Below are 24,622 nucleotides of genomic sequence, written 5' to 3'. Positions count from 1 at the left end.
ATGCTAGGCAATAGCAAATGGCAGAGCAGCTATAGGTATGTTACGTTCCGTAAAGTCTGGGAGCTACAAGTAGCAGCCACACTGTATTTTTGCCTTTCGTATTCTGAAATTTCTTTCGTAACAAGAGGCAATATTTTCCCATTGAGGCGTGTCTCAACCTGAAAATTCTGTATGTAGAGACGTTCGTAAGTAGAGGTGCCACTGTATTGTCAATTGCCGTCTATTGTAAATTCAAGGGTACATGCTCCTAAATTCTATTTTTAAATTCAATTTACTTCTGGTAAAAGGTTGTGATGGAATTTTGCGATGTCCCAAGTGTGTTTCATTCATATTCAGTCAAAACTAATATAAGTAGAAAAAAATCCAAAATAACTGTTATGATTTTATTGTCCTGGATTAATCTTCAAACGTGTTGTTTTTAAATTCAAATATATTATTTAATAAAAAAAATAAAAATAAAAATTTTTTTAAAAGTCTCACTGTCCACCCTGTTAAGTTGTGTTAGTGTCCATTTAAGAAAACTCCCCATTGATTACGGACATCGCTCCTCCGCAATAATATCACACCAGTGGCGGAAAATTCAACTGAGGTAAGAAATTATATTTTTTATATATATAATTAATAATAAAATTTTCCAGCTTTATGAAGTACGGTCCGTGTGGCTGATGATAACGTCCCCACTCTGTTAAAGCCTTATGTCAATGATATTAATTTATATAATCATCAGGTTTATCTGTAAAATTATAGATTTCTCATCAAATATTCAAAACCATGGTAGCTATTTGGCTGAGGGCTAACTTTAGCACAAAATGTCCCTTCTGTTAGTATCCACTCTGTTACATTCAAAAGGCACCCTATATAAAGAATTCCTGAGTAACAGTTATACAAAAAACAAGCATATAGCTAGATTCAAATAAAACTAAAACTAAAACCCATTCACTGCCAACGGCTATAGAAGTCATATATCAATGCTAATGAGTTAATTTCAGCAAAGAACTCACCTGGAGAGAGACCGTGTGACGAGCTCTGAGGAAGTCCACAGTAGATGAGGCAGGTTCTGCACCAGGCTCATCCCGGCATAGATCACCATTTTGCAGTTTTCCCCCATTTGTTGCCGCTAAGGCAGAGAGAATCATATTGTTTTTACTTTCATTTACCAGGACGCTGTCCTTCCGTAGCCCCTCGGGCCAAACTGGAGCATTTGATTCAATCAAAGGCACTAGCTTCAGAAGCGAAAGTGCAGCGCTTGCAACATCTTCAGGTCATTGCAACTGAGATCAATGTTTAATAAGGCGGGTAAGTGATTATTACATTTGTGGAGTAATAATACCTGTATTTCCCTGAGGGGAGGTGGAGGATTCCCCTGCCGAATTACAGTGCGTTGGTTTCTTCTTACTGAGCTGCCTTTGGAGTTTGATATTTGCGATGATGGCTGCTGCGTTAAGGGCCAGGACTTCCTCTGGAGACTGGTGAGGGTCTAAAATGCAAAAAAAAAAAAAAAAAAAAAATTTTAATTGTATTTAACGTTACAGACATAATATGTTACACTCATCCAGAGTCTTTAGTTTAGGCTTGAGGTAGGGTTATCAAATTTATCCCAATAATAGCGGTAATTAATTTTTTAAAAAATGTATCACGTTAAAATATTTAACGCAATTAATGCATGCACTGCACAACCCACTCACGCGTTGTCGTGCTCAATCTGTAATGCATTGATTTACCTATATAGAGAGATAAAAGGCAGCGTAAAATGAATAGAGTGAATTTTGGCAGCCTTTGGAGCCTGTTTTTAATTGGCTAAAGCCTTACAATCCCTCTCCCTATGATTAGAAATATCATGGGAAGCAAGGTGGGGAAGGAAGGTAGGAATTGATCTTTTTCTTAACACCTTATATTATTTCCCAACCAGGGGTCGCGTTAACCGAATATTTTCCGTCGTTGACTGGTTTTTTAAAACGGTGACGGAAAAAACTGAAGTCCGTCCGTCATTTTGACAGGTTGCAAATCACACCCCAGGCCACAGGGTGGCGAGTGAGCATATTAATTAGCTATTGTCTCTCTTAATGCATGACGTTGTTGGCTATTCTGTCAGAATATTGTAGCGTCACCGGGGTGTGGCGGCGGCACCGTGAGGTTCTTATTGGTGCACCCGATGTGCCAGCGCGTCATCCAATTGGTGGATTAGATTGCCGCCTGTGTATAGACCCCAATCACATGACGTCACAACTCTGCCCCCCTGACTGGAGCCGCCGTATTGTGTGTCAGCTCGTCGTGTTTACACATTACCGCTACGTACATGCCTCCTATTACGGCGTGTTTTTGTGCTCGTTAACATTAATAATCAAAATGGTGAAGGCGTGTGTGGCGGTTGGTTGCAGTAACAGAGAAGATAGACGGAGAGACTTGAAGTTCTACCGTATTCTGAGAGACCCGAAGAGGAGAGCGAGATGGACTGCTGTAATTCGACAAGAAATCTGGTCACCAAACGATCACCACAGACTATGTAGTAGTCATTTTATATCCGGTAAGATGCATTTAATACATATTTAGAAGATTTTGGTCTGACAACCACAATTAAGATCATTGTGTGACGTTGGTGATTGGGGTCTATATAGTTGCCTCTTTTTCTTTGGGGGCGGAGTTGTTGTTTTGTTGGTGTTGTTGGCGGTAAGCAGAGTAAAAAGAGGGAGAAAAATACCACGACTTCCGTGTCTAATTTTTCGCCGCCAAGCAAGCATTACAATATTAATTAAAAATGAATGAAAACTAAATACTATTGAATATGTCATCATTATCATTTTAAAAATTTAAGTGACGGGTAAAAATAGATTATGGCGGATTTTATGACCCTGTCAGTCAAAATGACAGACAACAAAAATGTCTAGCGTAACCTCTGTTCCCAACGCAGAGAAGATATATCAATTGGTAGCACTACGCACAGTCATGGTTCCACTTCCCATCATGCATTTGGGCATGGCTACAGTATCATTTACTGAAAGCTCAACAAATACACGAGATGGCAATATTTAGTCACAATATGCAAAGTCACAAGTCTTTCTATCCGTGGATCCCTCTCACAGAAAGAATGTTAATAATGTAAATGCCATCTTGAGGATTTATTGTAATATTAAACAAATACAGTACTTATGTACTGTATGTTGAATGTATATATTCGTCCGAGTTTTATTCATTTTTTTCTTAATGCATTGCCAAAATGTATATGATCGGGAAAAATTATCGGGAATGATTGGAATTGAATCGGGAGCAAAAACTAGCAATCGGATCGGGAAATATCGGGATCGGCAGATACTCAAACTAAAACGATCGGGATCGGATTGGGAGCAAAAAAAATGATCGGAACAACCCTAACTATAACGCATACTAACATTTATCTTTTAAGAACTACAAGTCTTTCTGTCCGTGGTTCCCTTTAAATCCATTAGAAGCGGGACATGGCAAGCATTGAGTGATGTTTCACTGTCTTTGCCGGGGGTTTTGACTGGACGTCTACTGCCGTTAATGGCAGCCAATGAATTATTTTTGAGAACGTAATATGCTAATACTTCGCTTATGAGCAACATGTGAAAATGCAATTGAATCTCCGGGCATGAACGACATGTAATATATCTCCTTTATATTGGGCTTCTTTTTGGCAGCAGCGATTTGTTTGATAATGCAATGAAAGAATATTTATTCACTGCACATGGTGAATGAGCATCACGCTCGCTGGCTCCTGCTGCTTGCTTTGCATAATCAAGCAGATTTGTTAGCGCAAGGACATCATGCTGACTAACATCTTTTCCCCCCAAGGACACAAGTGAGGACCTTCGAGTAGCAATGTTTGAAATTTTTGACGTCACAGAGGTTCCTGATAGCAGTTTAGAGAAAGTAAATGTGTTCTTTTTTGGTCTTTTTAGGTCAAAGATTAAAAATAGAATGTAGTTGAATGTAAATCGAATTACAGTGGTGCTTCAAAGCCAAAAATTGTACTCAAGTTAGAGTAGCATTACTTCAAAATAATATGACTCAACTAAAAGTAAAAGTAGGCATCCCAAAAAAATTTACTCAAGTACAAGTAAAAAAGTATTTGGTTAAAAGAATACTCAAGTAATGAGTAACATTGTGAATAACTGCTTACAAATTTGTTATACATTTATATTTTCTTGAACTATGGTATTTTTTTAACAGCACAAAGTTATGTAAATGACCCATTGTTACAATGATACTGTACAATAACCCAGTACATAACCATATTAAGCCAAAGAAATACAAAAAAAAAATGACAGAAATGAAGCATTATACGGCCAAAGAGAATGTGTGCCCTCTAGTGAAGAAAATAGTTCCTAGTTTGAATAGTGAATACAGTAGTTGCTTCATGATTACTATTATGAAATTAAAAGGGTCATGTCTCCAGTTTTCCAAAGTCAATCAGTGCCAAATAAAGACTGGGAGAGAGGTTAAAATCCGCGCTTTCGAGTCATGTTCAGGGCAGCGCTGTATGTCAATTACTTCATCTTTTTACGGTGCTTTAAAGACGCCACATGATTGAACAGGTTGGCATGATCATAGAACAGCAAGCTTCTGATTGGTACATTGTAGTCATATGATTATTGTTGCGACATCTCATTGGTCAAATTCGTAGAGCTACTCGTGGCATCGCTGGAAAAAAAAAAGAAATAAATCTAATATGTTGAATAAAGAGGAAAAATGTAACGACTCCAGTGTAGCCCCAAGTAAGAGAAGCGTTTTTTTCTTCACAAATCTACTCAAGTAAAAGTAAAAAGTATGGCTTAGTAAAAACTAAACTTTCAAGTACGGTATATTTTTTTCTCAAAAAGTTACTTAAGTAAATGTAACGGAGTACATGTAATGTGTTACTACCCACCTCTGGCTATAAGTATGTTATGTTCAGTAAACTCAGGGAGCTGCGAGTAGCAGCCCATACTGTATTGTTGCCTCTCGAATCGTGAAATTTCTTTCGTAACAAGATATTACCGGTATATAGATACCCATATCAATATATATATATATACCAATATTTTTTTAGGTTTTTGCGTAACCCGAAAATTCCGTTTGCAGAGACATTCGTAAATAGAGGTACTACTGTCCTATTAACAGTTCCAAGACCTGTCGACAGAAAAATATCTTTTGTTTGGCCAATTTTCGGAAAGGAATTGAAAATTTTGCAGAGGAGTGTTACCATTAGCATAATTGCTAAAGACGCCAATAAATAAATGGAGGTGCCACTTCTCGGTTTTTGTAGTACAGTGGTACCTCTACTTACGAAGTTAATTCGTTCCAGGACCTTGTTTGTAAATAGAAATGGTCGTATGTCGAGCAGGATTTTCCCATAAGAATACATTATATTTCTTCCACAGCCCAAAATCCTACACTAAATCCTTAATATATGCTGCTGGTACTATTGCAAATAGCAATTACACAGAGCAAAACAAATAAATTATGAATAAAAATCGGAATACTATTAATACAGTACATGTAAAAATAATACCTCTAATAATGTAACGAATCGGATTCTAATGTGGCGGATGTGTTTTGCTGGTGTACCTGAACGCACCGCATGGCTGACTTGACAGAGTGAGAGAGGGACTTTTTACTTTCACTTTGCTTAGCCGCGGCGGACAGTAGGCATGTTGTGTTGTACAAGTTCTGAAATAAATGATTAAAAACCTGACAAAGCTAGCGATTTTTTGACGATGTTACCACAATAATAATTGTTATCTTAACTTATAAAGACTAGTGGTCAGAGGAAGGCCGTCGAAATCGTAGACATTCTACGGCCGTATTGTTGAGCCAGCTCACGGACGCGTGCACCAAGCTCATATTTTTCTATCATTTCCATCTTCATTTCAATTGAAAGCCTCACCTTTTTCCTTTTTTCAACACCTGCACTAACATTCTTGGAACCCATGTTGATTTCTCTCACAAGAAAATCCGCCGTGCGTTTGTCTTTTTGGAAAACAAAGAAACTGCGGCGCTGTCATAAATCGTCGTATTTCAAGCCTGTCGGAGGATGTAGAAACAAATGGCAAGTCAAATTTTATGTCGGATGTCGAAAAGATTGTGTGTCGAAGCAATCCTATGTTGAGGTACCACTGTATCTCCTGGTACACACATACTGTACATACAGTATATGATTTATAGGCTTTAGAAACCAAAGAAGAAAAATGAATAAGAAGCCAAAGTACCCGAAAAAAAAAACTACACAAGCTCCAGTAACTGTGCCCCTACAAGATCATTTCTTCACACAAAAATAGAACGGTTAAGTTACACCGTGGTCGAAATTACAGCAGATAAAGAAACCCATCGAACAAAACAGTCAGCAAGATAGTTGAATTCAGGCCCTGAAGTGATTCAAAAGGCAAAACAACACAAAGTGGCTGTATTTTTAGACCTTGGCAGCCTTTGAGCATGCAGAGAAAAAAGCTTGGGTAAGCCTGTCAAACTTACCCGGAGTTTGGATGAGGGTGAGGCATGGAGTGGAACTCCATCTGGTGGGAAAAGACTCCTGGTGCTTTTTCTTTGTGGGATGTTGGAGGGTCTCCTGGAAGCCCAAGCTCAATTTCCTGACAGCAGGTCTTTTGGATTCTTGTCCAGAGAGCTCAGCAGGAGCAGGCTCACCATTTTGTACTGGCTCAGTCCCAGCCCTGACAAAACTCGTTTTTTCCGGTTGCTTCCATGTCCCGTTTTCCTTGCCATCCACCATATACCGAGTCCCCGGACTGTAGCTTTCCTTATGCTCAGTCACTTTGATAATTGCGGGCTTTCTTTGGAGGACTACAGGCGTAGGCCAGACTGTGGTCCTCTGCTCAGTCACTTTGACGATAGTGGCCTTCCTCGGCTCCATGGCCTCAGCGTTCAGCGAGTTGGAAGTGTAGCCAGAAGGTCTATCTGATGTGTTAAGACTTGCCGAACGGCTGACTTTCCGGCTGGAGATGGTGATGGAAGAGAAGCCTACTTTGTTGCGAGGGACGAGAGTAGTTGCGGTGGACGTGGTCTGGATGTGCGACGGTTCTAAACTGTGGCGTCTGTACGGCTGGAAGGGAGGTGTCACTGGCAGTCCGGGGCTCGCCCTCTGGAAGGGATCGAGCACCTTGTGTTCTGGGGAAGTTGCCGGTGGACTACGAAATGAGGGTTCCTCTAACCGGATTGCCTCTCTATGGTGGTCTAAGGAGCAGAAGCATCAATTGACAACATTTTATACATGAACACAAAACGTAGAGCACTAACTACTAAAGATGTCCCGATCGATCGGGATGCCGATCGATCAGGTCCGATCACGTCATTTTCAAAGTATCGGAATTGGCAAAAAATATCGGACATGCCTTTTTTTAATATATACAGTGGGGAGAACAAGTATTTGATACACTGCCAATGGGTTTTCCCATTGACTGTGTATCAAATACTTGTTCTCCCCACTGTGTATATATATATATATATATATATATATATATATATATATATATATATATATATATATATATATATATATATATATATATTAGGGCTGTCAAACGATTAAAATTTTTAATCGAGTTAATTACAGCTTAAAAATTAATTAATCGTAATTAATCGCAATTAATCGCAATTCAAACCATCTATAAAATATGCCATATTTTTCTGTAAATTATTGTTGGAATCGAAAGATAAGACAAGATGGATATATACATTCAACATACGGTACATAAGGACTGTATTTGTTTATTATAACAATAAATCAACAAGATGGCATTAACATTATTAACATTCTGTTAAAGTGATCCATGGATAGAAAGACTTGTAGTTCTTAAAAGATGAATATTAGTACAAGTTATAGAAATATTATATTAAAACGCCTCTTAATGTTTTCGTTTTAATAAAATTTGTAAAATTTCCAATCAAAAAATAAACTAGTAGCCCTATTCTGTCCTCAATGTGTGTGAGCACACAAATTGACAGATAGCGAACATAAGTTCCAAAAAGAAATCAGACGGTGTGGCAAAGTTTCTTGTATTTTTGTAAAACTGAAAATAACAAGGCAATGTGTCAATAACTTGCATAAATCACAAAATAACATAAAATGTACACACACGTGTCCATTTGAGCAGTAGCACTAGCCAATTAGCTCACAAGCATCTAACAATGTAACTGCATTTCACCATATATGTGAACAAATTCAAATCATCATCATCAATAACTATCTAATGCTCATGAATATAAACAAAGGAGGAATATAGCTCACAAGCGATGCATGTATTAGACACAAACAGTGTGATGGGGCTATGAGAACTGCCACTGAATACTGGATGCGGACGTTAGCTGGTCTGAATAGCACTGTCTATTAGTGTGAGTTCGCGTCGACATATAATCGCGTCAGAAAAGCGCGCCGAAACCCAAATAATCAGCTGCACTGAATCGCCAGCAGAGGGCGACATTACGCCACATAACATATGCAAGTCACACCCAAGCGCCAGCAGAGGGCGGAAAAACTCCATAAAACACAATTAACAAGTTGGCCTTTCACTGTACTGACATTTAAATCTGTCTGAGCGGGCCTAGTGCGTTAATTGCGTCAAATATTTTAACGTGATTAATTAAAAAAATTAATTAACGCCCGTTAACGCGATAATTTTGACAGCCCTAATATATATATATATATATATATATATATATATATATATATATATATATATATATATATATATATATATTTAATTAAATCGTTTCGTAATTGTATTTAATGTTACAGACAAAATGTCTTTCATTCATCCAGAGTCTTTAGTTTTGGCTTAAAGTAGGGCTATCAAATTTATCGCATAAACAGCGGTAATTCATTTTTTAAAAATTAATCACGTCAAAATATTTCATGCAATTAACGTATGCGCTGCATGACCCACCCACACATTGTCGCGTTCAATCTATAACGGCGCCGTTTCACCTATATATAGAGCTAACAGACAGCGTAAAGTGAGTAGAGAGAATTTTGGTAGTCTTTGGAGCCTCTTTTTAATTGGCTAAAGCCTTAAAATCCCTCTCTCAACGATTAGAAATATCGTGGGAAGAAATGTGGGGAAGAACGGTAGTGGTTGATCTTTTCCTTAACACCCTATGTTACTTCCCAACGCAGAGAAGATATATCAATTGGTGCCACTACGCACAGTCATGGTTGCACTTCCCATCATGCATTTGGGCAGAGCAGTTAAATGGCTACAGTATCATTTACTGAAAGCTCAACAAATACACTAGATGGCAATGTTTAGTCACAATATACAAAGTCACATTTATCTTTTAAGAATTACAAGTCTTTCTATCCGTGGATCCCTCTCACAGAAAAAATGTTGATAATGTAAATGCCATCTTGAGGATATATTGTCATAATAAACAAATACCGTACTTATGTACTGTATGTTGAATGTATATATTCGTCCGAGTTTTATTCATTTTTTTCTTAATGCATTGCCAAAATGTATATGATCGGGAAAAATTATCGGGAATGATTGGAATTGAATCGGGAGCAAAAAAAAACAATCGGATCGGGAAATATCGGGATCGGCAGATACTCAAACTAAAACGATCGGGATCGGATCGGGAGCAAAAAAACATGATCGGAACAACCCTACTAACTACATACCAGGAGACAGACAGAACGCTCGCTGCACAGACTCAGGTCTGCCATACTCAGTAGAAGTTCTTAGCAGACTGTGTGGAGGCTCTTTTGTAGTTGTTCTGTTCACAGGGACGTCCCAATGGGGGTCCGACGAGATCACTGTAGAGGGTTGACTGGACCGAGTCCCTGAGACCCTGTTACTGTTCCAGCCTCTTCTCAGCGCTTGCCAGATTCCAGGTTTTTGCGGCTCATTGTCCGTCACCTACAGAGAAGATGCTAATTGGTTTTAGTCCAACTTTGTTTTGACACCATATAAAACAAGTTAACTTCGCCTGCAGAAAAAGGACTGTTGTTTAATTAATTAAGTGTGAGGTCTTGACAGTGGGACTACTATTTAAAAAGCGGGTCAGCTGCCTCGCCTTCCTTCAGGCCGCCTACTGTTTATTCTCCAGTCAGATGACTCTGGGCTCCACACACTCAATGCCCCGCCAGCCACGGAGGCAGCGAGCGAGGCCGATGCAGCACACGGCGTCTGTGACTTACCCCTCGCAGAATAACAATGAGACTCCAGACCCAATAAAGAAGCCAGAAAGCAAAAACACGTCTTTAGAGGCTTCTGACGCCGTTTATCGAGCACGGAGAAAATACTGATGCACTGCGTCCTGGTTAGTAAAGTGTTTTTGCCCTTCGATGTCACTTGGTTTGACAAGAAATTTAGGAGGATGTGGAGTCACAGGCAACTTGAGATACAAGAGAAAGAGAACTCCCTATAGAATTGTTTAGTTTAACGCTGACATTTTAACAAGTAAATGTCACACAATCAGTGTTTTTTTGTCATTATAAACCGTGGGGCAATAGTGGACCCTGCATCTTAGTAGTTCAGAAACTTATTATACAGTGGGGAAAATAAGTATTTAGTCAAACACCAATTGTGCAAGTTCTCCTACTTGAAAAGATTAGAGAGACCTGTAATTGTGTACATGGGTAAACCTCAACCATGAGAGACAGAATGTGGAAAAAAAAACTGAAAATCACATTGTTTGATTTTTAAAGAATTTATTTGCAAATCATGGTGGAAAATAAGTATTTGGTCAATACCAAAAGTTCATCTCAATACTTTGTTATGTACCCTTTGTTGGCAACGGAGGCCAAACGTTTTCTGTAACTCTTCACAAGCTTTTCACACGCTGTTGCAGGTATTTTGGCCCATTCCTCCATGCAGATCTCCTCTAGAGCAATGATGTTTTGGGGCTGTCGTTGGGCAACACAGACTTTCAACTCCCTCCTCACCCCGTGGCGTCAAAATGATAACAAGAACGGTGAGCAGAAATCCCAGAAACACACAGGGGGACCTAGTGAATGACCTACAGAGAGCTGGGACCACTGTAACAAAGGCTACTATCAGTAACACAATGAGCCGCTAGGGACTCAAATCCTGCACTGCCAGACGTGTCCCGCTGCTGAAGAAAATACACATCCAGGCCTGTCTGCGGTTCGCTAGAGAGCATTTGGATGATCCAGAAGAGGACTGGGAGAATGTGTTATAGTTGTCACGCCTGGGTGTGGGTTGTCATGTCTTGGTATATTGTTGTCTCTTCCTGCTTTATTTTGAAGGCTCAACCTCCCGTTTCCACCACTCACCCTTCCTGCTGACTCACCTGTCTCTGATTATGATTAGCTATTGTTCCCACCTGTGTCCCATTCCTCATGTGCTTAAATTGTTTGTCACTCCCTAGTCTTGTGCCAAAGTGTCTTCGCCCTTCATTGCCACCAAAGCCAGTCCATAGCCAAAGATATTCTAAGTTGTAAGTTGTTCATAGTATTCTTTGTTATTTTGTACCTCATGCCTCCCTTTGTTGTAATTGTATACTCCAGTGCATTTTGTCTGGCTCTCGTTTCTCGTTTTTATTATTTTTGTTTCATAGCCCGTTATTTCCTCCCACTAGAGCGCCCCTTGTACTTGCCTCTGACCATTTTAAGTTATTAAAAGACTGAATTCTGCATCTGAGTCTGCTCATCTTGTCTAAGTGTGACAATGGTCAGATGAAACCAAAGTAGAACTTTTTTGGTAGAAACACAGGTTCTCCTGTTTGGAGGAGAAAGAATACTAAAATTGCACCATACCCACTGTGAAGCATGGGGGTGGAAACATCAAGCTTTGGGGCTGTTTTTCTGCAAAGGGACCTGGACGACTGATCTGTGTAAAGGAAAGAACGAATGAATGAAAAGATGAGTGAATGAAAGATTCTCATCTTGTGGCTGGGTCTTTCAGCATGACAATGATCCCAAACACACAGCCAGGGCAACAATGGAGTGGCTTCGTAAGAAGCATTTCAAGGTCCTGGCGTGGCCTAGCCAGTCTCCAGATCTCAACCCCATAGAAAATCTGTGGAGGGAGTTGAAAGTCCGTGTTGCCCAACAACAGCCCCATAACATCACTGCTTTAGAGGAGATCTGCAAGGAGGAATGGGTCAAAATACCAGCAACACTGTGTGAAAAGCTTGTGAAGAGTTACAGAAAACGTTTGGCCTCTGTTATTGCCAACAAAGGGTAAATAACAAAGTATTGAGATGAACTTTTGATATTGACCAAATACTTATTTTCCACCATGATTTGCAAATAAATACTTTAAAAATAAAACAATGTAATTTTCTTTTTTTTTTTCCACATTCTGTCTCTCATGGTTGAGGTTTACCCATGTTGACAATTACAGGCCTTTCTAATATTTTCAAGTGGGAGAACTTGCACAATTAGTCGTTGACTAAATACTTATTTGCCCCACTGTATAACTTTCCAAACAAATGGCTCTGCTTAATATTTGGACCATCTGAAAATAGCATTTTAAGGTGACTAGCATGATATTATGTTGCTTCAGTTAACTCCAGAATTGAATTACGTCAAAATTTTCCCAGAAATGCATCAGGTACCTGTTTGATGACGGGGGACGACCGGTCTGGTGTCCGCCATGTCTTGCGCTGACTTTTCTCCGCTTGGCCGTCTAGAACACCGTGTATCAAGGGAAAACAAACTATTACAACATGCACTCCTCCTTTTCCGTCCTGTACACGCATACACACGTTTGGTTTGCCTCACACTCATAGTGACATTGTTGACAATGTCAATAATGGATGTTAGCAAGGTAAAGTGAAGACAGTTACAGACCCAGAGACACTCTTTGGGCATAGGCGGAGGCATAGACTTTTGGGGCAGGGGGCGCACAACATGTTGATGACCCCAAAACTCAGTGTCAGCAATAAAATTAACTTACAAGAATATTTATAATAATAAGTTGAAATGAAAGTTTTTTTGTTTCCCATCATTCTTGAGGGGAATTCTAAATCAGGCTGGTTAGGACAGCTATACTTTTCGCCAAGATCGTCATCTATTGAATATGGTATGCCCGCCGGTGTCATGCCAATGTAGTTACCCCTGTCAAAAATTGTATCACCTGGGTGGAGCCATATGGAGGTAGATTTGTGTCTTCATTATTCGATCCCAAAAAAAAAGTTGCTTCAATCAAAAAAAAAAAAAGTTCAATCAAAATCTATATTTTCAATCCAAAAAAAAGTCACTTCAATCAAAAAAAAAAATGTGTTTGAAAGCTATTTTTCTTTGGATTTTTTAAAATATTTTTTTTATTGAAGTCCATTTTTTTTGGTTGAAGCAACTTTTTTGATTGAAGTAATGTTGTTTTGCGTTTGGGCCACATTTTGGCTGGGACGTTTGTGTCTTTATTATTCAATCAAAAAATAAGTTGCTTCAAACAAAAAATATATATTTTCAAAAGAAATATCACTTTAATCAAAAAAAAAAAAAAAAAAAAAAAGAAAAAATTCAATCATAGAATAAAAGTTTTTGAATGCGAAAAAATATTTGAGACTCAAATATTTGTATTTGAACACTTAATTTTTCATTAAACATTTTTTTCTTTGATTTTAGCAATCCTTTTTTGTGTGACATTTATGTCTAAATCATTCAATCCCCCAAAAACTTGCTTCAATCAAATAAAAAATATTTTCAAACAAAGAAAAAAAATCATTTGAAAAATAAAATTGCCCTCCCCTAATTTTTTTGTTTTTTTTGTTTTTTGAAAACAATATGCAAAGCAAATGACCGTCTTAGATGCTCGCCACATGATCTGTTCGAAAAATCATTTTGACCCATTGTAAAAATATCTTTTTTTGTTCATTTCATTCATTTTTGTTGTTTGTTTTATTGCTTTACAACTTTTATATATATATTTATTAGGGCTGTCAAAATTATCGCGTTAACGGGCGTTAATTAATTTTTTAAATTAATCACGTGAAAATATTTGACGCAATTAACGCACATGCCCCGCTCAAACAGATTAAAATGAAAGCAGTGTCATGTCCACTTGTTACTTGTGTTTTTTTGTCTCCCTCTGCTGGCCCTTTGGTGTGACTGATTTATGGGTTGACATCAACAATGGCGAGCTACTAGTTTATTTTTTGACTGAAAATTTTACAAATTTTATTAAAACGAAAACATTAAGAGGGGTTTTGATTAGGGCTGTCAAACGATTAAAATTTTTAATCGAGTTAATTACAGCTTAAAGATTAATTAATCGTAATTAATTGCAATTAATCGCAATTCAAACCATCTATAAAATATGCCATATTTTTCAGTAAATTATTATTGGAATGGAAAGATAAGACACAAGACGGATATATATACAGTGGGGAGAACAAGTATTTGATACACTGTCAATGGGTTTTCCCATTGGCAGTGTATCAAATACTTGTTCTCCCCACTGTACATTCAACATACGGTACATAAGGACTGTATTTGTTTCTTATAACAATAAATCAACAAGATGGCATTAACATTATTAACATTCTGTTAAAGTGATCCATGGATAGAAAGACTTGTGGTTCTTAAAAGAAAAATGTTAGTACAAGTTATAGAAATTTTATATTAAAACCCCTCTTAATGTTTTCGTTTTAATAAAATTTGTAAAATTTTCAATAAAAAAAATAAACTAGTAGCCCGCCATTGTTGATGTCAATAATTACTTACACAATGCTCATGGGTGCTGAAGCCTATAAAATCAGTCGCACCCAAGCGTCAGCAGAGGGCGGCAAAACTCCATAAAACACAACAAGTGAGTGTTTCACTGTACTGTCATTTAAATCTGTCTCATCTGTGTTAATTGCGTCAGATATTTTAACGTGATTAATTTAAAAAATTAATTACCGCCCGTTAACGCGATAATTTTGACAGCTCTAGTTTTGATATAAAATTTCTATAACTTGACTTATGTACCGTATGTTGAATGTATATATCCGTCTTGTGTCTTATCTTTCCATTCCAACAATAATTTACAGAAAAATATGGCATATTTTATAGATGGTTTGAATTGCAATTAATTAGGATTAATTAATTTTTAAGCTGTGATTAACTCGATTAAAATTTTTAATCGTTTAGCAGCCCTAATATATATAGGAAAGTCAATTACATGCAATGACAGTTTTCGACCACCAGGGGGGGCCTGGACCCCCTAGCCAGCCTTAAACTCCGCTTATGTCTTTAGGGCAGTGCTTTTGAAAACGAGGTCCCAAAGCAAGAATACTTTTGCAATAGTCATAGAAAATATGATTTTTTTTTTTTTTCAGGAAATGAAGATGTATGAAGATATATTCCGCAAATTTAAAAGACGCAAGTAAAATAGGGTTGAACATGATAGTTACTGTATGTTGTCATTGGGGAAAATTCCACTACAGGATGGACCCACAAACTTTGAAAGCCCCTACTTAATTAGCTAGAATTTCAATTAGCTGCTGCATCTGTTGCTATGGGGACCATTTAGGGATAAACCCCACATCTTCACTTGTCTCCTGAATACTTTGGAGATGATCCACAGCTGTTCTCATTTCCGTGGGAGACAAGTTTTGAAAATGGCACCACTTTTGCAATATGTGATTGCAGCTAGAAAAACACATATAATGTGTTTTCAGAGACGCTGCCAGAAAGGAAAGTGCCTTGCCGCGTTCCGTCTGACTCACCCGATGTCTCATTTGTGTCTCAGCAACAAAACAAAACAACAACAAAAAAAGCGTAGACTAATTCATGTCCCCAAGAAGAGTCTTGTCATTACTCCAGCCACGTTAGCACCCATCTTCACATTCTATTCCTCATACTGATTGCCCGTTAAACCTTAGCTAAAGAGATTGTTGGTGAAAAACTGGCCAGCAAATATGAAGACCTGTCCTTTTTGGCATCATTTGCTCATTACCATCAGGCAATTTCAAGTTTGGATGATGTGATATGCTCATGTTTTAATAGCAAAGACCTTGAAACTGGTTAAAAGCAAAATACTTTAAAGCCCAAATTCTACCATATGCTGTGCAGATTCTACCATCTACTTTAGTCTCTCACTTACGCACCTTAATGCCAGATTTAGTGCAATGTAATTACGATATTTATTGGCAGAGAGTATCAGCGCAGGTGGACACAATAAAAAAAATCTTAAATAGCATTATCATGTGAATTAAAATCATATTTTGAGACGATTCGACTATATGCAACAATATGGCAAAGCGCAGATGACGAGAAATGAGTCTTTTAAAGTGCCTGTGACACGAAAAAGCATGTTTGTCTCATAATACACACGGTATTTTATGCTCCTGAATGAAATGGACCGCTTGGATGTGTGTGGAAGCGATCGCTATATTTATTTAGTTTTTTGAATCCCGCGCCATGAAAATGAGTGACTTCCGGCTTCGGTCTTGCATTGAGGAAGAGGGCGCTGTGACGTGTACGGATGAAAGCGTCCTCTTCACGATACAGCTGTACTGTTGTGTATGAGGACTAAGGATTCAGCTGATTTTGCGGATTAATACGTTTATTTTTCGCATCACGCCAGCCAAACGGCTGCAGAAAAATCTTGCTGTACAAGGGAGAGGCGTTTACGCCTTTTTGGGGTTTCAAAAGGTTCCCATTCACCGGTGGATATCGGCCAAAACAAGCCCGACTACTGTGGGACCATTGGACTTACCAGGAAGTGAGTAAACATCGTGTTTTGTATTATGTCAAATACTGGGATCCTTTTAATATGTAGGTGGCTTGCATTTTCTGGCTGACATGCTCCTTGCCCCCTCGGCCGATGACCAGCGGCTTGTCGGACATCCCCCCGCTGGGAGAGCACTATACTCGGTAGAGCTGGGAATCTTTGGGCACCTAACGATTCAATTACAATTATGATTCAGAGGCTCCGATTCGATTATAAAACAATTATTGATGCACCCCCCTCCTTTTTTTTTTTTTTTTTTTTAAATGTTTTGTACATTAGTTCCAAAATTGTTCAAAAATACTCTCAGGCTAAACCAAACTACAATTTCAGTATCAAGTTAACATATAACAGTAAACAAATATACAAAAATAACAGTAAATAAAAAACTCCAGTCCCCATTCTGTATCAGCAGCTTTAAACTACATTCAATTAATTTAATGTTGTGAATCAACCGTTAAAGTTGTTAAAATTGCTCCCGTTATTCCATAATTTCCCTTTTGTCTACTTTCGACATGTGAAAGTTTTAAAACTATTTTAAAGATAGATTCAAGTCAATATTTTACAAATTTAGGAGTATTTTAGATAAAAAGTTAATTAGGTTCGCTTGGAAGGTTCGCTACAACAGCCTTGCAGGGAAGTGTACTGCTTTAAGATGGCGGGCGTTTACTAACGCCCGCATCTAGTTTTCTGTAAATGTGCTGCTAACGCTACCGAATCTATCCAGCATCTAGTCCTATATAAATGATATCTACCATAACATTATGTGGATGTACTTTGTAGCAGCTTTTCGGCAGCAGTCAGGTATATTGTTGTGTTTTTTTATCTCGTGGCATGAGTTGAGCTAGAGCTGTGAGTTGAGCATTGGCATTACCCGAGGAGCCGGGTAATGAGAAGCATGATGTTTAGCTACTGTCGCTCCGTTCCTCATTGCGTCCCGAAGACCGCGCGGCGCGCTGAGTGTGTTGTACTTCCGCTTTACTTGGCATATTTCAATAATCGGAATTTAGATGTTTGTGAATCTTTCTCGAATCTTCCACGGCCGAATCGCGAATAATCTAAGAATCGGGAATTTTGCACACCTCTAATACTCGGCTTTTTCCCCTCTTCATGTGCCCGGCGTTCTGTCAAATTTTCCGACCGATCAGAAATGGCAACTTTGACTTAAGAATAGCCGCGAATACAGTGATTACAAAGTAAACACTACAAACTTTCTTTAAATAAAGGACTACTTACATTTGATCATGAATGGGCACGTAAAAACCTCTCCTCATATACATTAGCTGCACATGTTAGCTGCACAATAACTGCAGCCGCTCGCCTATGACTCTCTCTGGCTGTTTACAACTTCGCCGTGTAGTAAAGCATTATTTTGCCATATTCGTGTTGACCATGTGGCAGTTACACGCTCCACCGACGTTGGCCAGTTTGCTCGGCGGTCATTGTTCAGCTGCTTCCCCGGCGAGCTCTCCTGTCCGTAGTAGCATGGAAACGAGTTGTAAATTGCTCTCCGCCGGGCGGTTTGCCAATCGGCAAAGACAATCGACAACCCAGTCGTGATGTGAAATGATCCGGGCTAGTTATGTGTGATTTCCCGCTTCCAAGACTTTGAAACATCACTCGGTTCGGGTTAGCATGTCGGATAGTTGTCACTGCTCTTGGTTTGTTTACATTCTCCAAAGCCGGGGAAGGAAAATGACATAAGCCTGATTTAGGTGGCATAAAATATTGTTCGGGAGGTGCGACAGTAAAGGTGAAGTTGACAGTTTTGACCATTATGGAGTAATTTGAATAAATGCATTTTTATTATTCCATATTCCATCTAGCACAAGACTAATATTTGTCATGACCATGCCATTTATTTAGCTATTGGGGGAAATACTTGGATAAAAATAATATCCTGTAAAAATATTGGAGTAGAGAGACTGAAAGAATGACATTTTGCGGCGCTCTTTGTCATGTTTTCCTCGTTCTGAATAACTCCCTCTCAACGGGCTGACTGGTCCTTCTCAAGCCCTTTATTAAGCTATTGAGAAAAAATACATGGATAAAAAGAATATCATGTAAAAGTATTGGAGTAGAGAGACTGAAACAATGACATTTTGCGGCTTTCTTCGTCGCGTTTTCCTCATTCTGAATAATTCCCCCTCAATGGGCTGAATATTAAAAACGATGAGCCCATTCTCCTGTTGACGTCATCCACCTGTTGGGGACGCTAGAGCCCTATAATGGTAGGTGTGGCTAAACGGCAAATTAAAAGACTAATTTCTCGTCAGCTGTGCTTTGCTAAATTGTTGTATATAGTCAAATCGTCTCAAAATATAATTCTAATTCACATAATAATCCTATCTAAGACTTTTTTTCTCCTGTCCTATGCACTTTAATCTGCCATTTAGCCCATCCTGTCATTACAGTGCTCTAGCGCCTCCATATGGGTGATGACGTCACAGCAGAGTAACGATTTCAGCTAATTTAGAATCCAGCCCAATGGGAAAGATTCAGAATGAGGAAAATGCGACAGAGAGCAGCAAAATGTCATCATTGTTTTTATCTTTCTACTCCAATATTTTATTTCTTTTTCTTTTTATCTACTGTAAGTAATTTTACCCAATTGCTAAATTAATTGTACGGTCATGACAAATAACAGTCTTGTGCTAAATGGATATGAAATATTAAAAATGCATTTATTCAGTACGACAGGGATGAATTCCTGCATAATGGTCAAAACTGCTGACTTCTTAAACCTCCCGAACGGTATTTTATGCCACCGGAGTTAGTCCGGCTTTTGTCATTTCCCTGCCCGGGCTTCGGAGACGGCGGAAAAAGCATGAACATAAGAGGAGGCGTGAGAGCTAGGCAACATGCTAAACCGAGCGAATCTTCCAAGTGTTTTCCTCGCCTTTCGAAAACGAAAAATCACACAAAACTACCCCGCCCCATGTCAAACACGGTGGTGGGGTGGATTGTCTTCACCGATCGGTCAGCCCCAGACTCATTGTTCTACTGCGGCCCCGGCAGGCAGGCGGTGCTCGAGGGAATGAACGCCGAAAATGGCGCATTCTCGGTGGACCAACCGGCCGACGTCGAATAGCATAGCTGCACGGGCCCAAGACGAATATAACGCCCTCTTGGCGGCCACGTGAAGAGGGCCGAGGGGGGTCGAAGTCCCGACACAAACAAGAACCGGAGACGAGAGCGGGAGGCTCCCTGGGCCCCAGCCGAGGATAGCGCTTCATAGGCGGCCACGCCTTTATCGGCCGACAACCATTGCAAGCTGCCGGTCGTCGACCGAGTGAACTTCTCAGTATTTGACATAATATAAAACACGTAGCTTACTCACTTAGTCATCCGTCCAATCTCTTGATTGTCGGTCTTGATTTGCCCATTCTTCACGGTGAACAGGACCATTTGGAAATCCAAAAAACCTCACACGACTCTCCCTGACGTAGCAACAAAAGCCTGCAGCACATTGGGCTGGCGTGACGCAAAAAATAAACGAATAAATCCGCGAAATCAGCTGAATCCGCAGTCCTTCTGCATACGATAGTAATGGCTGTATTGTGAAGATGTTTAGTCCGCTGACGTCACGCCTTCTTCCCCAATCCGAGACCATGGCCGGAAGTCTCTCATTTTCGTAGCGCGGGAATTAAAAAAATTGAATAAATACTGGATATCGATCGCTTCCACACACATCCAAGTGGTCCATTTCATTCAGGAGCATAAAATACCACATGTAATATGAAATAAACATGTTTTTTGTGTCATAGGCACTTTCATGCGCAGGCCTTATTTTACTTTTTTTAAATGGAGCCTTCTTCTTAAAGGATCTGCGTACCATTTGCGTAATGGTTAGGGGTTTGGGTTAAGACCTTTAGTTATGCCTAAATTAGACATTTTATTGAATACAATATAAGCCTCTGTATCAGATACCAAAACAGTTCAAACAGAAACAGTGATATTATGTACATAATCAACTACTTTTGAGAAGGCAAAACCTGAGATTTACCTCACTATTGATTATCTTTAGGTGTCTTTCAACGGTGCTTATATCAGTGTTTTCAGCTGCCAAGCATGGATTACTTTGATTCCTACGAGTGACTCTGGGGTCTTGATGGGATAATCGATGTATAAACAAGGACGGGGTTGAGGGATCAAACCTGGGATAAAGACGACCGAGTGAAGGACTGCCATGCTCAAAGATTAGAGGAGGAAGGCTACTTCTTCAATCATTCGACATTTCATCTTATCTCTCTGCCGCTAGGTCGCTATCTCTTTTTGTCACATTTTCCAGGCTAATAGACCCTCTTCTCCATCAGACGCAATCCCGCCAGAGTGTCTGTGGAGCCACAATGGGAAGCAGCTGCTCTCCAAATAGAGTTTTATTATTTTTCATCATCCAGTCCAGTTGGTTTGGAGCATTTCTGAAAAGGGGCGGCCATCACGGTGCTGATTAGAAGCGGGTAACCTGTGCGGTATGTCAGCCTTGAAATACGTTCCCGTTTCTGCTATGGCTAATGTGTCGTAGTAGGATGAGGCACAAACCTTTGTACAGGCTTACTGTTCCTCGACCCTTTAGAAACGTCGGCGTGATGGGTTGCTTCAATTTCACCTGTAAACGAAAATAAAATCACGCTTGTGATTCAACTGAGCGCAGCCTTTTACAGGATTAGCACAAAGTAGCGCAGTGTACTACAGCAGGCCTTGACAATCCGAAGGATATTTGTTAAATAGATTTTGCTCTTAATAGATGCAAAATGTCTGTATAGAGTCCATGACTACCACAATGAATGAAAGCAGTTGAATTGGATTCGGATGTAACGGTGTCTGAGTCAAAGCAGCAGTGTTAGCATTAAGCAGTAAACGTGTCCAGTCGATTTTAGCATTACCGCATAATGCTCCCGAAAAATTTGCCCACATTAGCTTGCTTCTTGTAACGGACACTTCTGTGATCCTCTTTGTTTCTTAGGACATCCACTGCACGGTGGCCCCTCTTTATGTTGTATGTTCACTTTCTTCTTCAGTTGCTATCTACTTTTTGGGGAGTCAAGTGTGATCAGTGATCATGTGTGCGTGGGCCGTTGTACTCCTGAGTGACGAGGGGTTGAGTTGGATTTATTTGTTTTTGTCTATTAAAACTGTATAAGTGGACATCTGCTCCCTTTTTTTACCTTTTATGCACTCATCCTGCCCTGCAACACGTTACATTCTTCTATAGGCTACAAGCTCAACTGCTCATGCCGTACTGGTACCGCTAAAGGAGTCATAAACCTTTAGAAATAACGCACAGTTGGCTCTTTTCAAGCGGATGCGTTGCCTCCAGGGACAGCAGAGATTTCACGACAAAAAGCTCTCTGTGGCACTCTCTCGCTTTTTTAAAGTCTCCGACGTGTAATTGTACGTTGAGACTTGCAGGCCTTAGAGTCACAAAGCTTCAAAGTATTACAGCGGCAAATCCTCCAGAAACCAGGGCTGAATCTTGACAAAGATGTGTTTAAAAAGGTGCCCCACTCACAGTACCAATATACTTGAATCAAGTTAGCACCAGCTACAAAAAGGACTAAGTGGGAACAGATTAAACACTAGTAGGAAATTAGAATCGGTTATTCTACACCTATAGAAACATGGGCACAGTAGGCCCCAAAATGATGCGGATACGTTCCCAAGTCATGGTTAGGAAAGCAGAAAGTTTCTGGGTATGACTGCAAAATTAATGTGAGTTGTAAAAACTTTAAATAAGTTGGAAATTATGTGTCATTTGGCCTACCTGGGCAGCAGAAATTGGTGAAACAATTCGTCTTTGGTCCTTTGAATCCTCCACCTTCATGATTCTTTGAATCGGAAGCCACCCGGTTTTAACAGGTACAACGTAACTGAGTTGAGACTGCTCCTTCTTTGGGGTCTGTGAGATATGAACCCTTTCCAGACTTCCCCTGCGTTGCACCGGGGCAAGGAACTCACTTTGCAGGGACTCCCGGCTGCCTGTTGAACTCCCTGTCATACTGCCACAGGAAGATGAGACACCGCTGAAGGACGGAGTCCTGTACGGTCTCCGGTTCTGATCGCTTGGTTCCTTATCGCAGAACACCGGAGCCCGATTACTGTCGCCCTGCATCCTATGGAGTTGCCGCAGCCAACCGTCCACCTGTCTACCCTCGATGGCACTGTGAGGCCGGGGGGTTTTGCGGTTGACGGATGAAAAGCTCTCACCCTTAGAGCTTTGGGTTTCCCAGTGGTACTCGTCTCCAGATCTCCTCCAGCCCATCGGCAGGTGAGCAGCTGGTCTTCGGAGCGTCATGCCTCCAGTGGCTCAGGTAACCACTGAAGGGTCTCTGGTTTCAGGCTGTGATGAGAGATTAACACTGGAGGACAACCTTGATCAAGGAGACTGTGTTTCAACTTTGGATACCAATACTTGTCGAACGAGATCTTCGTTTGCGACCAACTTTGACGACGTAAATAGTCTGATTTCTGTAAAAAAAATGTGCAAAGAGATGCTGTCTCCAGTCGACTCATAAAACAGTGAGGGATGCTCAGCCAAACAAAAGAGTTACTGAGCACAAGAGCTGATCATCCAGTACAAGGGAGGGAGATGTGAAGATCCAAGGGGTGGGGTAGTTTGAGTGAAATAAATAGACATTTGTTGATTCTAGATCAAACCAGAAATGCTGTTTATAACTTTTAATCATCAACATGTGTTGTTATTGAACATTCCAATTGCAAGATACCACACAAACATGATGCACCAACTGAGATGAATATTAATGTTACACAATGAGTTACAAATAACAAAATCCTGCTCGCATTTCGTTCTTGTTGAACACCCCCCTCCCGTTCTTGCCTGTCTCAGAAGGGATCTTGTGATCAGCAGCTGACGATGAAGCTTCTCTGTCCTGGAGCCTCTGTCTGGACCATGTGACCTTCGCTAGGCTGTCAAAACAGTCAAAAGGCAATGCACATGATGCGTCTCTGTGCATCAATGGTTGTTGACTTAAAGTTGGGTAAAATAAAAGGAAGATATTGGATGAACCTCGACGTGTAATGTTCCACCGAAATTAAAGTGATTTCAGTTCTACCAAAAAATGCTATGGCGGAACAAGGGGAATGAATTTGAGATGATGAAATGTCATTTGCATCTTTTTGAAAAAATCAACATTAAATCTGGAGGCAACAATGAAACAGCCCTTGAAACCAAATTTTCACTATGAATTCTCCAAAGTTATTTTTCGTCAGCTAGCTTAGATGGCTGGATATGATACGTTCTTGCGATTTGGTCTCATATGTCTAGGGCTGCACCTATCGAATATTTTAGTAGTCGATTAGTTGATGGACTAGTTAGTTCGAATAATCGAGTAATCGGATAAGGAACATGAAAAGTTAAAATACCTCAGCTGAGCCTCAAAGTTTTTATTTTTTTTAAAATGAGGATCTATGTATAACAAAAAAATTGGCTAACTCGCACAGAAAAAGTCCGCTAGCTTAAATGCTATAAAATGCTTAAAATGCTAAATTTTTTTTACAATGCTCTTAACAAATGGTTCAGACTAGGGCTGTCAAAATTATCGCGTTAACGGGCGGTAATTAATTTTTTAAAATTGATCACGTTAAAATATTTGACACAATTAACGCACATGCCCCGCTCAAACAGATTAAAATGACAGCAAAGTGTAATGTCCGCTTGTTACTTGTTTTTTTGGTGTTTGGCGCCCTCTGCTGGCGCTTGGGTCCAACTGATTTTATGGCTTTCAGCACCATGAGTGAGCATGGTGTAATTATTGAAATCAACAATGGTGAGCTATTAGTTTATTTTTTGATTGAATTTTTTTTTACAAATTTTAATAAAACATTAAGAGGGGTTTTACTATAAAATTTCTATAACTTGTACTAACATTTATCTTTTAAGAACTACAAGTCTTTCTATCCATGGATCGCTTTAAGAGAATGTTAATAATGTTAATGCCATCTTGTTGATTTATTGTTATAATAAACTAATA

General features: G+C 39.5%; 2 protein-coding genes across 2 annotated transcripts in view; both read right to left on the bottom strand.

Annotated features, from left to right (window-relative positions):
* The window catches only part of LOC130909638 (disintegrin and metalloproteinase domain-containing protein 12-like), a 134,517-nt gene extending 125,866 nt beyond the window's left edge, over positions 1-8,651 (bottom strand). The window contains exon 1 of the mRNA XM_057826358.1: positions 8,240-8,651. The gene's annotated coding sequence lies outside the window, so the exon portion shown is untranslated. The remainder of the gene's footprint in view (positions 1-8,239) is intronic.
* c21h10orf90 (chromosome 21 C10orf90 homolog) overlaps positions 1-23,150 on the bottom strand; it is a 33,939-nt gene extending 10,789 nt beyond the window's left edge. The window contains exons 1-7 of the mRNA XM_057826359.1: positions 22,396-23,150; positions 21,174-21,240; positions 12,532-12,602; positions 9,629-9,866; positions 6,469-7,185; positions 1,331-1,477; positions 1,002-1,117 (exon numbers count right to left, since the gene is read on the bottom strand). Coding sequence (XP_057682342.1) covers positions 1,002-1,117; positions 1,331-1,477; positions 6,469-7,185; positions 9,629-9,866; positions 12,532-12,602; positions 21,174-21,240; positions 22,396-22,926 — 1,887 coding nt within the window. The 5' untranslated portion in view covers positions 22,927-23,150. The remainder of the gene's footprint in view (positions 1-1,001; positions 1,118-1,330; positions 1,478-6,468; positions 7,186-9,628; positions 9,867-12,531; positions 12,603-21,173; positions 21,241-22,395) is intronic.
* Between the last annotated feature and the right edge of the window lie 1,472 nt (positions 23,151-24,622).

This window comes from Corythoichthys intestinalis, chromosome 21 (genome assembly GCF_030265065.1).
Source record: "Corythoichthys intestinalis isolate RoL2023-P3 chromosome 21, ASM3026506v1, whole genome shotgun sequence".
Classification (NCBI taxonomy): Eukaryota; Metazoa; Chordata; class Actinopteri; order Syngnathiformes; family Syngnathidae; genus Corythoichthys; species Corythoichthys intestinalis.
The sequence above is the reverse complement of the archived record's forward strand: the minus strand, read 5'-3'. Positions and strand labels throughout refer to the sequence as shown.